The sequence below is a fragment of the Tachypleus tridentatus genome, chromosome 2, assembly GCF_004210375.1.
Source record: "Tachypleus tridentatus isolate NWPU-2018 chromosome 2, ASM421037v1, whole genome shotgun sequence".
Classification (NCBI taxonomy): Eukaryota; Metazoa; Arthropoda; class Merostomata; order Xiphosura; family Limulidae; genus Tachypleus; species Tachypleus tridentatus.
Window position 1 is genome coordinate 154,901,061 of NC_134826.1, and position 15,075 is coordinate 154,916,135.

A 15,075-nucleotide genomic window follows, 5' to 3' on the forward strand; every position below is an offset into this window, starting at 1 on the left:
TTGATACATAAATCTTTGTTTTATTGATGTCAAACTGGCTGGTTTCTGTATTTACAGTAAAATTTGTTTCACTAGATATTCCTTTAGTTACTTTTTTAAAACTTTGATGAAAGCTTCTCTCGGTACATGTATGTTTCCAATCATTCTCATTTTTTTCTTTCCTTCCGCCTGCCGACGAAGCAGTTTCATCTTGCGGGTAATGTCTCCTCCATACTGTAAAACAAAATCTACCATCAAAATAACAAGACTGTAACAATTTGTGAGTAAACAAATTAAGTTTGATAACAACATGAAGAGAATCAGTCATTACATCATTAATTCTTCTCAACTCTTGCAAAATTTCATTAAAAGACATGTTTTGTCCAGAAACGCTTTTTAATTCTACTTAACTGTAAAATATTTTCATTCTGTAGTGGACACTTGACTAGTTAGGTGAACAGAACTGTGACGTGATACAAACTGCAGTTCAGATATGAATGTAACAATGTTTAGGGACAACAAAGGACCCGTAGGTCCATCTTGGTTCTCCCATCCTCTAAACTAAAACTATTTCAAAAAAACAACTACACTTATTATTCATATATGTCAAGCTTTCTTTTAAAACTCAAATTTACCACATTCAAAGGCCAACCACTCTATAGTCAAGACAGCTTTTATACCACTCTAGTAGAAAGATAAAACTGTCTTAGCTGGAGACAGCTTTTATCTTATCTAAATTTTATTTTTGCTCCATAGTTCTATAATGCTTGCTATTAAGTATGAAAACTGTGTATACATTATTATTATTGAGTTTTTTATGATTTTAAAACACCTCACTCAGATTCATCTGCATTAGCAGTGTTAAAGTTTTCAAAGAATGTTAAAATATTTGTAAGGCAATATTTTCCCTTCGTGAAACCATGTTGTCAACCATCCAATGAAACTCTAGACTTTGTTAAATGACTTCACAAAGTATATTTTAGAAGAACTGATGTAAGACTAACAGATCTATCATTACTTGGCTAGTTCATCATCTCATGTGGAGTTGTATTAGCTAATTTCCAATCTGTTGATACATGGCTACTACTCAAAATTGTAGTAAGTGGCTCACATATCCAATCCTTGGGAAAATATTATCTGGCCCAGGAGTCCTTATACTTCTTGAAACTTCTAAATTTTATTTTAAAAAAGTTGGAATTTATACATTTGTCTTCAACTTTGTTTTAATCTGTTCAAGATAATAAATAAGAACTTCTATTAACCCTTTCTTGACAGGCTCAGTATAATATACTAGTTCATCTACACAGATGCACACATTAACTGTTTGCACTACAACCTTTGATACAGCACATCTATCTTCACAAAATTTGGTAGACTTTCAGAAAATATTTTTTTGTTAAAACAGTGTTTCATTACTAGGCCATGTGCAAAGTCATTTCATGTAATGATTAACAAAACTCTTCCTGCCAAAAATCTCTCAAACCTTTTAAATACATTTCAAATGTCTGTTTTCAGTTAGACTTTATAGTATAGAAAATAACAAGTCATAACAATATGGGTTCTGTCAGTTAACCAACCTCAGAACCATCATACAAAATTATGGAATAAATATAAATTATGCTTTTTTGTGCTAGAATGACTACATATTATAACATGAAAATACAAATGTTTTGTCTACCTAGATTAAGTATCATAACACTATATATTTATTATACTGACTTTCCAGTCATGTGTAGCTAACATTACATAACTCATACTGATATGGTGCATGTGCACTGACGTATCCAGTAATATAAAACTGAACTTTAGTCTGCTCTGTGTTTTAGTGGACTAGTATTTTGTAATGTACAGTCACATTTCAATTATTATATATTATATACACGTATATAGACTGTTAATATTTAGAAGTACATTATTAAGCTTATTTGTCTCAAAATTAAGTGTAGCAAACAATTATCTCTTCTAGTTATGACTTTTGAACTCTGTTGCTAAGCCTTTTAAGATTCTGCACATGTAGAATATCAAACATTTTTTTTTAGGTTTTATATAAACAGTTGGATAACCAAAAAATCATAATTAACTATACTGATACCATAGAATTCCACTGTAATTTATTACGTTTAATAACTAAGATGTATTTAGGTTTAACAAAACATGAAACTTCGAGCAGACTAAAGACACAACCTACCACCTCTAAATCTTGGATCATGGTAGCCTTTCCACAAATTAAAATGTCTGAGAAAAACACCAGGGGACATTCTGAGCCATTTATTGGTTATTCACATGTTATATATTGAAGTAAGTTTACATAATGGACTGTTTCCAAAAATGGAAAGAGGTTAACAAAGCCACTAGGTTTGGTTCAGTACATTAGTTGTATCTCAGCAAAATAAAACGATATGAGGTTCTTATTCTATATTCTAACTTGTCAATATTATTAGGTTGAGGAATAATTCGTGAGCGTTTTTAAATAATTTCATTCAAGCATTACATGCAAGACTATACAATACTTCAATGCATGAACACATTACACCCAAAACATTTATTATGATACTTTATATCATGTAATACCTAGGTATATAGTATGCATTGTTTTAAACGAAATTGCAAGAAATTAAATGCGAAAAGTAGATGGTGTCGAAGATGCTCGATTTTGTCCACTTGACATTCCATTTAATGAGCTAAAAATGAAAGCAAAAATTAAAGACATATGAAAATCAAACACACCATTTATTAGAGCAAAAATTTATCTACCAAATGACATGAAATATTTTGCAAAACCGTTTCATTTATGAATATATTTTTTTAACTTGAAAAAACGCTCATGAATTATTCCTCAACCCAATAGTAATTCAAGTTCCTAATTTGTATGAAACTACAGACTTAGTACTTTACATCAGAAACATCTAAATTAAGAAATTAACTCATATAATGTTTAACTTGTGATTTAATTTCAAAGTTATTGACATAAATTCATAAAATAGTAGTTGAATAAAGTTATGAATGCAAGTCAACAAATGTGACCCGGCCCACAGAGAAAGCGTTAACCAACGAGACAATAATATTTCATTATGTAAAAAATTCAACATATAAAGTATGAATTTGAAGGCTAAATTTAAATATTACTTACATTTCCATTTTAATAAACCAAGAAATTGAATACAAGTTTGAATTTTTTGATTTATCTAATGTTGTTATTTCTTTATTTATACAGTGAAAGTCCAACTTACACACTTGGCCAGAACATTTTTCTTCAGAGGTTTAATGTTTTCTCTGGCCAAAATTTTCCCACCAACAGCAGCCTGAATACTAATCTGAAACAACTGTGCAGGGATGGTGTCCTTAAGTCTCTGGCACATGTTCCGACCAACAGTCTGTGCTCGTGACGAATGAGCAATGGTAGTTAACTCTTCAACTAGTTGACCATTTAACAGAATATTCATCTGAAAAGTATTCAGAGTAATCAATTTCTTAAATAAAAGCTAGTTTGGTTTTACAGCTACTAAAATGTAATATTATTGAATTTTACCTTTCCATTAAGATGTGCAGTCTTCATTTAAGTAAACATTTTTAAAGACATAACATAAAAACTTTAAAGCAGAGAAAACATTTAATTAAAAAAACGAAAATACAAGAAACTGGTTAGGACTTTTGGTGTTTTAGATGTGGTTTGAAGTCTCCAGTCAGACTATATGTATCTCAGGATGGCTGGTATGGGTATTAACACTTTTACTAATAAAGCAGAGAACACTGTTTTGACATTCTTAAGTTATCTTCAGTTTAACAAAGAGTTTGCAACTGATCATTGCCAGGTTTTAGGGATGAGAGGACTGTAGGGGGCATTGCAGTTGGATGTTAAGGTTATTAGTATATGTACATGTATGGTGTTCCTATATATTGGTTTAATTTAGGTTTTAGTTTCTGTATAAGTAGGACTTCTTTTATTTTGCATGTGTATATATATTTTTGTTTATTCTTAATATCTGGGTGTTTTCTATGGTTGTGTTGTGTTTATTTGATCTGCAGTGTTCAAAAACGTGTGAAGGTGTTCTCTTTGTGTTCTGTGAAGCTGGTTTCCCTTTTTCTACTTGTTTGTCCAATATAAAAGTTGTGGCAGTTGTTGCATTGTATTTGATAAATAATGTTGGTGTTGTGTTTGTCAGTGTAGTTTTTACATAGTACGGACTTTAGTTTTGTACCTGGATTTTGAATGAAATTGGTGTTTACTGGAATGTTGTGTTTTGTTATAAGTTTTTTCCAACTGTTGGTTATATACATGTTTTCATATTGATTGAAGCCTTCTCTCAGAGTAGAAGATCATAAAAGTAAACTGTGTAATAGCACATACCAGATATTTTACAAGCTAACCTACAGTTATAAATATGATTTATCTTGTGCAACCTGTTCCGATGTAAGGCATCAATATCTTTCAAAGCAACTCTAACAAACTGGATAACGTGCACAAGATAAAACCGATCAAAATGAATATAACAAGCTGTATAACGTGCACAAGATAAAACCAACCAAAATGAATATAACAAGCTGGATAGCATGCACAAGATAAAACCAACCAAAATGAATATAACAAGCTGGATAGCATGCACAAGATAAAACCAACCAAAATTAATATAACAAGCTGGATAACGTGCACAAGATAAAACAGATCAAAATGAATATAACAAGCTGGATAACGTGCACAAGATAAAACCAACCAAAATGAATATAACAAGCTGGATAGCATGCACAAGATAAAACCAACCAATATGAATATAACAAGCTGGATAATGTGCACAAGATAAAACAGATCAAAATGAATATAACAAGCTGGATAACATGCACAAGATAAAACAGATCAAAATGAATATAACAAGCTGGATAACGTGCACAAGATAAAACAGATCAAAATGAATATAACAAGCTGGATAACGTGCACAAGATAAAACAGATCAAAATGAATATAACAAGCTGGATAACGTGCATAAGATAAAACAGATCAAAATTAATATAACAAACTGGATAACATGCACAAGATAAACCAACCAAAATGAATATAACAAGTTGGATAATGTGCACAAGATAAAACAGATCAAAATGAATATAACAAGCTGGATAACGTGCACAAGATAAAACCAACCAAAATTAATATAACAAGCTGGATAGCGTGCACAAGATAAAACAGATCAAAATTAACAACTACTTACCTTAACCAGACTACTTGGCTCATAACCACTTTCTTCATAGTCAAAACTAGCAAAAACATTCAAAAATAAAGTAAGTTTTTGATTTTATTACATATTTCCTGTACATTTTTATATTGAATAAAATTAGATTTATTCTTCAGGTTTACATGAAGAATGATTAATCTTTTAAATCTAATAAAAAAGTAGAAGCTGTAATATTTAGAAATCAATACTTGACAGAAAAGAACAGTTGGGTTAAGTAAATCTTTTATCTTGGAACAGGTTTCAATTCAGATGATTAGTTGAAATACTGTTGTTTTATGTTTGAACAAACATTTTGAAATGCTATTAAAAATGTACATAAATTTAAAACAAAAGTAAATGGAGTTTGAAAATGCAGAATTTAAAGTATTATATCTATACCTGGCATAACCTGAAGAGAGAGATTTCAATTCATCAAAAAAGTCCACAATAATTTCTCCAAGTGGAAATTTATATTGTAGCATGATTGTACTGTTGTCAATGTTTACAGATGACAATTGAACACCTCGTCTTTCCTACAGAAACAAAGACGTTAGCAGCAATGACTCTGTCGAATCTGACATTTAGCAGCGATGACATTGTCAAACTGGCCTCTTTGTTGTTAAGTCCATAATTAGATTTAATCTGTTTACTTTCACAGATGTATAAAAAAAATAAAAATGATATAAATATTCTTTATATCAATATATTGATTTTTTATGGTTGTTTTTACATAATTATATGAACACACAAATCAAATATTTTTCTATGAACATTTTTATACTATTTTAAACATACTTAGCTATTGTATTTCACATCATTTAATGGTCGTGATCCATAAAACTCCACGTTTTTGTGTGTCATCAAACCAACGTACTTTCATAACTAGAATTGACAAAAACCCCGAACATTTTCCACATAAGGGCTTGAATGATACAGAGATTAGTAAAAACAAATTAAAACAAAGACTGAACCCTAACCAAAATTCCTAAAACAAACACATACATCAGTAAGTTTTTCATTAATAACAAGATATACTAATCACTCACCATACACAGAGAGATTACACAGCCAAGATATGAATCAGGAGTGATTATTGTTCCAGTCACCATTGGTTCCAGGTATTCTTCTACTATGGTAGATTCTGGAAACTATGTTAATAAAACCAGTTTTTACATACAGATAAAAACCACGAGTGTTACACTATTTTTGACATTAATAGTTGTAAACACTTTATTGAGTACTAGTAACTAACACAGGTAATGTCATTCTTACCTTAAGTGGGTTTGTAATTATAACTTCTTTTCTTCCATATAACTTTATATTTTTCTCCCCCTTTATAATTGCTGTAAAGAATGTTTTTAAGTAATTAACTTCTGATCAAAGCAAGTTAGCTACTAAACTCACATTTATTATGATCTTACTTATAGAGATCAGAATGCATTGTCTTATCAGTTATGCATGCTTGGTGTTAAGGATATTTTTGACCACAAGTAAACACAATAACAGCCAGCTTAGAAGGTTTAGAAAATATAGGCTTAAAATTAGTGATAAAACCATAACACATGTTTCAAGGTAAAGATTAGTCTTAAGTCCATACAATATACTAAACATTATTTACAATAAAGATAAGTTTGAAATAAAACTAGATATATTACACTTTCTATCCAGTACTGTTAATGAAAGTAATATTGAACTGAGAACATCTCATTTATCAAACATGAACTACACTTGTCAGCTTCAATAACTGTAGTAACCTTAACATTTGTAGTGTTTATTGAACAATGTTAAATTTGTATGATCTGTGTATAAACAAAACATTCCACAAGCTTCCCAAAAATATTGAACTTGTTAAATAGTTCTGAGAATGCAACTCTAGAGAAACATGACATTTGAAAGAAACTGCTATGACATTACTTTTTAGGCTTATATTGTGTTAAAGTAATCTAATATAACAGTTTGTGCCACATCATTACACAAAATAAAACTAGGGTAATGTGATACAATATTTTATACTGTATCATTACATAAAATAAAACTAGGTTAATGTAATACAACAGTTTATACTGTATCATTACATAAAATAAAACTAGGTTAATGTAATACAACAGTTTACACTGTATCATTACATAAAATAAAACTAGGTTAATGTAATACAACAGTTTATACTGTATCATTACATAAAATAAAACTAGGTTAATGTAATACAACAGTCTATACTGTATCATTACATAAAATAAAACTAGGGTAATGTAATACTTGTAATACAACAGTTTATACTGTATCATTACATAAAATTAGGGTAATGTAATACAACAATTTATACTGTATCATTACATAAAACTAGAATAATGTAATACAATAGTTTATAGTGTATCAGTACTCAATAATAGTGTAATATAGTGCAAGTGTCAACATTTACATTGTCACAAAATGTACTTCATTCAGACCTGTCTGCACTAGAAACAGCTATCATCTTGTGTTACTTTCTACACAGGGCACATACCTTGAGAAAAGCTCCCATCCTGACACACTTAACGTGTATTGCACCAGTCTGTAATACACTTGTTTTTAAATTATAACCACGAGGAGCACATCTTTCATGTGCAGTAAACCTACTGAACATGTCAACACAGGTGTATTCTTGATAAAGCAAAGTGAATGTACCAGAACTGGGAAGGTAGGGTGGGAGGTGGCACAGAAAGATGGGTGTCTATGAAATAAGTTCTCAGGTAAGGGAAATGTTAACAAGAGAAATGCTACTCACCTTCACAAAGAACTAGAATGGTGGTGGAATCAATACAGAGAAATGATAAAGGTTAGCTCCTTCCTGGAAATGGTGTCAGAAAAATAGTGACATCCATAAGACTGAGGGTAGTCAAGTGTAGCAGAGCTTTGAGATGTCAGAGTGTGACATCCATAAGACTGAGGGTAGTCAAGTGTAGCAGAGCTTTGAGATGTCAGAGTGTGACATCCATAAGACTGAGGGTAGTCAAGTGTAGAACTTTGAGATGTCAGAGTGTGATATCCATAAGACTGAGGGTAGTCAAGTGTAGCAGAGCTTTGAGATGTCAGAGTGTGACATCCATAAGACTGAGGGTAGTCAAGTGTAGCAGAGCTTTGAGATTTGTCAGAATGTGACATCCATAAGACTGAGGGTAGTCAAGTGTAGCAGAGCTTTGAGATGTCAGAGTGTGACATCCATAAGACTGAGGGTAGTCAAGTGTAGCAGAGCTTTGAGATGTCAGAGTGTGACATCCATAAGACTGAGGGTAGTCAAGTGTAGCAGAGCTTTGAGATGTCAAAGTGTGACATCCATAAGACTGAGGGTAGTCAAGTGTAGAACTTTTAGATGTCAGAGTGTGACATCCATAAGACTGAGGGTAGTCAAGTGTAGCAGAGCTTTGAGATGTCAGAGTGTGACATCCATAAGACTGAGGGTAGTCAAGTGTAGAACTTTGAGATGTCAGAGTGTGATATCCATAAGACTGAGGGTAGTCAAGTGTAGAACTTTGAGATGTCAGAGTGTGATATCCATAAGACTGAGGGTAGTCAAGTGTAGAACTTTGAGATGTCAGAGTGTGACATCCATGAGGCTATAGGTAGTCACGTGTAGCAGAACTTTGAGATAGACTGGATTTATCTAAAATCAGAAATAATCTTCTCTTCTGGAGGTGATAGACCAAAAGGTGCTGTCACTAAAGTTTTTGTTGAGTGCTAAAGTGTTGCCACAGTGGACAGATTGGTAGAATGATCAACCATCTATCATCTTACTAGTAGATAACCTAGCATGGAGTGTGTTGTTTGGCTATGACAATAAGTTCTTTCACATTTTAGAAATACTTATATAAGGTAACACAATGAATAGCATCCCACCTATGTCACAAGGTGTACCTGAGACATCTGGCTGTAACTAACACCTTGATTCATAATGTAATGGGAGTGCCCTATACTACACTACTTCCCACTACATCCACTCACACTTGTAGCAGTGGATTGCACTGCCTACGGAGAAAGTCTCCACGTGAAATTAAGAACCTCTTCCTGTGGTTAATAGTGTGGGATGAAGTCAAAACAAAAACTAGTCATTGCTTTTATAAAAGAGAAGAGAATGTAATACATCTGAAACATATAAAAGAACATTAAACCACATCAAGCACAGAGTATATTCAACCATAGATGAAGTCTGGGATTGGATAGCAAATGACTAGAGGCAAAGAATGGATGAGAGGTGGAAATTCAGTGACAATAGGAGAACATTAGTGGGATTAAACCCACTGAAAACATTAAAAGATGGAGAAGTCACTTGGTGGGATGGATCTATATGTAGATGAAATACTCCATCTGCCACCATGATCCAAGAGATATGAAAGATTGACAACTGAATATGGTGGTCATGAAACCCAAAAAGAAAGTCCAAAGCCAAGAAAACAAGAGGTCAGGAAAAGAAAGAAAAAACAAAGATACCTGAATGCATCATGAAAAGACCACCACACAAACCAGAAAGAATATAATAACTCTGTACATTCTTGAACTCTTTGCATCTATGCAGACAGAAAATCATCACCCTGGAGATCAGATGCCAGAAATGAACAGGCATCCAGAACTGCACCACACTGGAATAGAGAAAACAAAGAGGTATGATAATAATATTGGTTGTCTTCTAGTACACAACCAAGAAAAAGTACCACCTATACTTTATACACCACAGATATGGGAACTCAAATATGTAAATTGCTCACCTACTGGTTTGTAAGCCTTTGAGAGCTCCGAACAGATGCAACTCTGGGTAAGATATAAGAAGAGGGATGTCGAAGGTTGCATGGGATTGAGTACGTCACCACAACTACAAGAGGTAAAAAGAAGACAACCCATCTACGGAGATACCTGCATTGGCCATAAACTACTGAATAAGATACATATGGACACATCCAAGAGGAACAAAGAACTCAAGAGAAAAATCACTGAAGAAGGACTTGTGCAGGAAGTGAAGGAGATATGGTATCAAACATTCCATGTCATAAAGACAAGGGAGTAGACTGATTCTTCTCTGTATGAAATGTGAAAGTGAATGAAGTACAAGGTGGGATTTAAAAAAAAAAAAAGACAAACCAGCCATCCCAAATAAGATAAATACTTAAAGAGAAAGGAGATTGTAACAGAGAAAGCCATGTTCGAATGGACAAATATGGCCAAATATCCATAGAATAGTAAAACAAAAAGCATTAAGAATATAACCTCCAAGTAAACACCCATTGGAGTCGATGAAAAAGATGAAGTCATATCCAACTCAAAGGGAAGAACTGAGGACCAATTATTTAACCATTGTGAAACAACTGAATGAAGCAGTAGGTGGTAAAACAGAATGGTGCATCATGATAGTAATATAATGAAGATCCTAAGTCTAAGGTCAGAATGGTATCAACCAAGTGGTGCATCATGGTAGTAACATCGTGGAGATCCTGGATCTGAGGTCAGAATGGTACCAACCAAGTGGTGCATCATGGTAGTAACATCATGGAAATCCTGGATCTGAAGTCAGAATGGTACAAACGAAGTGGTGCATCATGGTAGTAATATCACTGACCATCAGTCTCTCAAGTGACAGGATAACTCATGTTAAAAACCTTGGGAGATGTCAGAAATATAAGAATGTGAAACCATTATCGAGTTCATCCTCAATCCATAAAACTTCTTTAGTAATCTATTTTTGTAAAATAATTTTTGTCACTATTTAGAAATGAACTAGATATGGCAATGGTACATAAGTCTAATGAAGACCCAGAATAAGTCTGGATTTAAACAATGAGAACAGCTTCCATTATTGAAGTTTGTGCATAATTTCTCAAGACCCAAATGTGTACCAGGTATCTCTAATTTAGAAGTAATAGACTGGAGGGAAGACAACTAGTCAACAACATCAACTCTTGAGCTACTCTATTACCATCTAACAGCAGAATTGAACATTACTTTATGACACCCTCACAGTTGAAATAGTGAGCAGGATTGGAACCCAGAGACTGAGAGTCAACTGCTCAAACCAACAGACCATGAAAGGCCCAAAACTTGAGCAATGGGACATGCATCCCAAAGTAAACACTAGATTAAAGGAATATCAAAGTAAAGATAACTGAAATTAAGGTTAACACCAATAGTTAAACATTTTATATTGTTCTTCCATATAATCAGAAGAATTAGGGGTAAAAATACACGAGAAATACTAATGAAAGGTTAAAAAATAAATGCATAACTTCCAGTAAACTTAATAGGATAAAACATCTGAAAACAAGCAGTGCATGTAGAATGTGTTGTCCTACTACTGGTGAAAGTCTATAATATAATGAAGATCACATCATCGGCTGGTGCGGTACATTGACACATGTAGGGATTGGAGCTTTGTTCAAATATTGGGGCACATGCAGGAAATTGCGTGGCAAGGTAAGAGCTATTTGTGGTGCATTAAGACAAGTAGCATTTACCGTATCATTACTCAAGAATCAGGGCAATATACATGATAGTTTTGTGGTTTCTTCAATTTAGCTTCAATTTTGTTTATCCCTCCTTAAGGTGTAACATTCCAAGTTATAATGTACGTCTCAACATTTTATAAACAAGTCATATTTAGTAATCTGATATCAAATTCATGGAACAGGTTTTTGTCACATTCAACCCTTCTGAGAAAGCACTTAAACACCTGGAAATCTGTTGGACAGCCTATGAGAATGTAGAAGCTAACAAATACAAATAACTGTTACAGAAAAGACTATAGAATTAGGCTTAAAGTGTGCTTTTACAAAGAAACAATAAATGTTTTGAGAAATCTATAAAGTAATCAACTGATGAAGCAAAATTCACAAACAAAATACACACTCTCCTACCAAATGTCATGAGACACACTTCTGATTGCAGGAAAAAATGATGTGACAACAAAATATGGAAATATTTTAGCCTATAAAGGTGACTGGCAGTTAAATCTGAAGTCACTTCAAACTTGTACACCAAATGAGTACATGGAAAGACCTAATAGTTTCAGATGAGAAGGATATTTGGGGAAAATGTCTATATGTGCTACTGTACAACACCAGGACAACAATGAGTAATGTGATGAAGAAATTATTTATTCATAACTACTCATGTTCCATGACTTTTGGTAAGATAGTGTACGTCTCTCTTACTTCACGTTAGAGAAAATAAGAGAGTCAAACATCACTATTCTTTAGTATTTAATTAATACTGTACCTTTGTAAGGGACATTTGGGGAAGTTATAACAACCTGAGTATCAAATTCTTGATCAAGTCGCTGTGAAAATACTTCCATATGAAGTAATCCTAGGAATCCTAGCCTCCAACCTTGACCTAAGGCAGGGCTAAAAGCATTTGGGGTGAATTATTTAAGTATCTTAAGATGATTCTTAGCAACGAAAAGATGCTAACAGATGAAGAAAGAGTAATACAAATACACCAAAAATTATGTCACTGCTTTAGCAACTAAACCTAAAGCAGAACAAAATACCAAAGTGACATCTTCCAGTTTCGTTTATTTTTGTACATTTCTACAGAATTTTAACCTTTTAGTATTTAAAATCAAGTGTTTTGGAAGTAAAAAGTAAAACCTACCTGAACAAACCTTCATTTAATTTGTATTCATTAATTTTACAATTTCAGTCACACACATATAAACCTGAACCTCAGATTTTTCACATTGTTGGTATCATGTAAACCTTCACCACAATGTCTGAGTCTTAAGTAACATATCAAGTTAACATGTCATTTGACAGTTTGGCCACATGATGTAACACATTAGACAGTTATGGTGTTGTATGGAAGTTTGATAACCTGATAAAACACACAAGACAGTTATGGTGTTGTTTGGAAGTTTAATTACCTGATATAACACTTCAGATTGTTACATTGTTACTTTACAAGTTTGAAGACCTGATTAAAGACATTTGTCATTACTGTAATGTGATTACCCAATATAAAACCTCACGTTGTCACTTGCTGCTTGATAGTCGAGTGTCTCATATATTTCACAATGTTATGTTGTGTCTTGGAAGTTTGATTAACTGGTATAACACACGTAGTTCAACATAAGTATAAACTCTTAATTTAAATTTCTCAGTGTACCATACTCACATGAAAACTCCAACGAGAAAATATATGATAGAATAATGGAAATTAGTAATTCCCGTTATTAAAATGCCACATCAACAAATGTGTGTGTGTGTTTTCTTATAGCAAAGCCACATCGGGCTATCTGCTGAGCCCACCAAGGGGAATCGAACCCCTGATTTTAGCATTGTAAATCCGGAGACATACTGCTGTGCTAGCGGGGGACATCAACAAATGTAATGAAATGAAATGTTTGTAATTTTTGAGGCTTTATAGAAACAGCATCCATTTTTACATGAAATTTGAGGCTGTGAAAATTCTCTTACTCATTTCTCATGAGAATTATTGTTCTCTGTTTGAAACTATTACAACTTTTTGAAAACCAATTTTTTTATTGCTCCACAACACATTGCACTGAGAAAGTTTAAAAATAAAAATAAGAAATTAACCATTAAAACAGGCTCGTATAATAGGAGCAGCATTTCTATATATACATATTTAAATCTTGAAAGTAATAGCTTACCTTGAGTCAATACTTACTGATACACTGGAATCATTGAGACATAGCTTTTCTATTGCACTTCTCAGAGAAGGATTCTGTGACTGGTCAAGCGGATATAATCCAGCATAAACCTAAGAAAATAAGATACAATTAAAATAACCAATCTGTGCATTAGAAACAAAAATATAGAATAGTATAGATAAATATTATTCTCTCATTAGTTATGGTTGGATAGAAACAGATATTCTGGTGAATGGAAACTGATACTGTGTTGAAATAGAAACAGATATTCTGATGAATGGAAACTGATACTGTGTTGAAATAGAAACAGATATTCTGATGAATGAAAACTGATACTGTGTTGAAATAGTAACAGATATTCTGATGAATGGAAACTGATACTGTGTTGAAATAGAAACAGATATTCTGATGAATGGAAACTGATACTGTGGGTAGAATATAAACAGATATTCTGATGAATGGAAACTGGTACTGTCTTGAAATAGAAACAGATATTCTGATGAATGGAAACTGATACTGTGGGTAGAATAGAAACAGATATTCTGATGAATATATTTGTAAAAACGGCTCGTTTGGGTTGAGATTTTTTTTTTTTACGTAGAGGAGTGAACAACGTTTTGACCTTCTTTGGTCATCGTCAGGTTCACAAAAAAAGAGAGAGGTAACTGACCGAAAGCTGACCACATGTTTGAAAGGGGTTGTGTAACCGAGTGTTGGAATGGTGGGATATAAACAAATACCATGGTGTGATTGAAGTAGATACTCTCATAGGATAGAAACAAATACCATGGTGTGATTGAAGTATATACTCTCGTAGGATAAAAACAAATACCATGGTGTGATTGAAGTGGATACTATGGTGGAATAGAAATGGATTTTGCAGTGGAGAAAAACAAATATCGTGGTGGAATAGAAATGGACACTGTAGTGAGTTGGTTAGTTGGCATTTAATGGCAGAAAGCAAGTAGTTACCTGTGCTAAACAACTGGTTAAAAAAACACCCATAAAAATAAATTTGTTATAAAGTGAATTTAAGTTCAAAAAGGAGCTGAAAACATGAATAGAGTTATAAATGTCAATGGCACTTAAAAATTTAAAAATGCAATTTATATAGCATTACAATCACCAAAGATGGTGTCCAAAGTCAAGGTTAAACCCATGAAAAAAAATTGTGCCATCATTCAAAATTGTAATGACAGTAGCATGTGGGCTATTATGATTTGAGTGTCACAAAAGCCACACATAGGTGGATCAGTTCCA

General features: G+C 32.9%; 1 protein-coding gene across 5 annotated transcripts in view; it reads right to left on the reverse strand.

The window, feature by feature from the left end:
* Window positions 1-15,075, reverse strand: part of LOC143245416 (translation factor GUF1 homolog, mitochondrial-like) — a 42,619-nt gene continuing 27,544 nt past the window's right edge. For 3 of the 5 annotated variants that reach the window (XM_076491747.1, XM_076491746.1, XM_076491750.1), the window contains 8 exons: window positions 13,816-13,925; window positions 12,420-12,547; window positions 6,456-6,526; window positions 6,230-6,331; window positions 5,583-5,716; window positions 5,181-5,226; window positions 3,210-3,422; window positions 1-213 (listed from right to left, as the gene is read on the reverse strand). In XM_076491747.1, coding sequence (XP_076347862.1) covers window positions 88-213; window positions 3,210-3,422; window positions 5,181-5,226; window positions 5,583-5,716; window positions 6,230-6,331; window positions 6,456-6,526; window positions 12,420-12,547; window positions 13,816-13,925 — 930 coding nt within the window. In that variant the 3' untranslated portion in view covers window positions 1-87. Of the gene's footprint in view, window positions 228-3,209; window positions 3,423-5,180; window positions 5,227-5,582; window positions 5,717-6,229; window positions 6,332-6,455; window positions 6,527-12,419; window positions 12,548-13,815; window positions 13,926-15,075 lie in introns of all 5 variants that reach the window. The other 2 variants (XM_076491748.1, XM_076491749.1) reach the window with 2 other exon arrangements.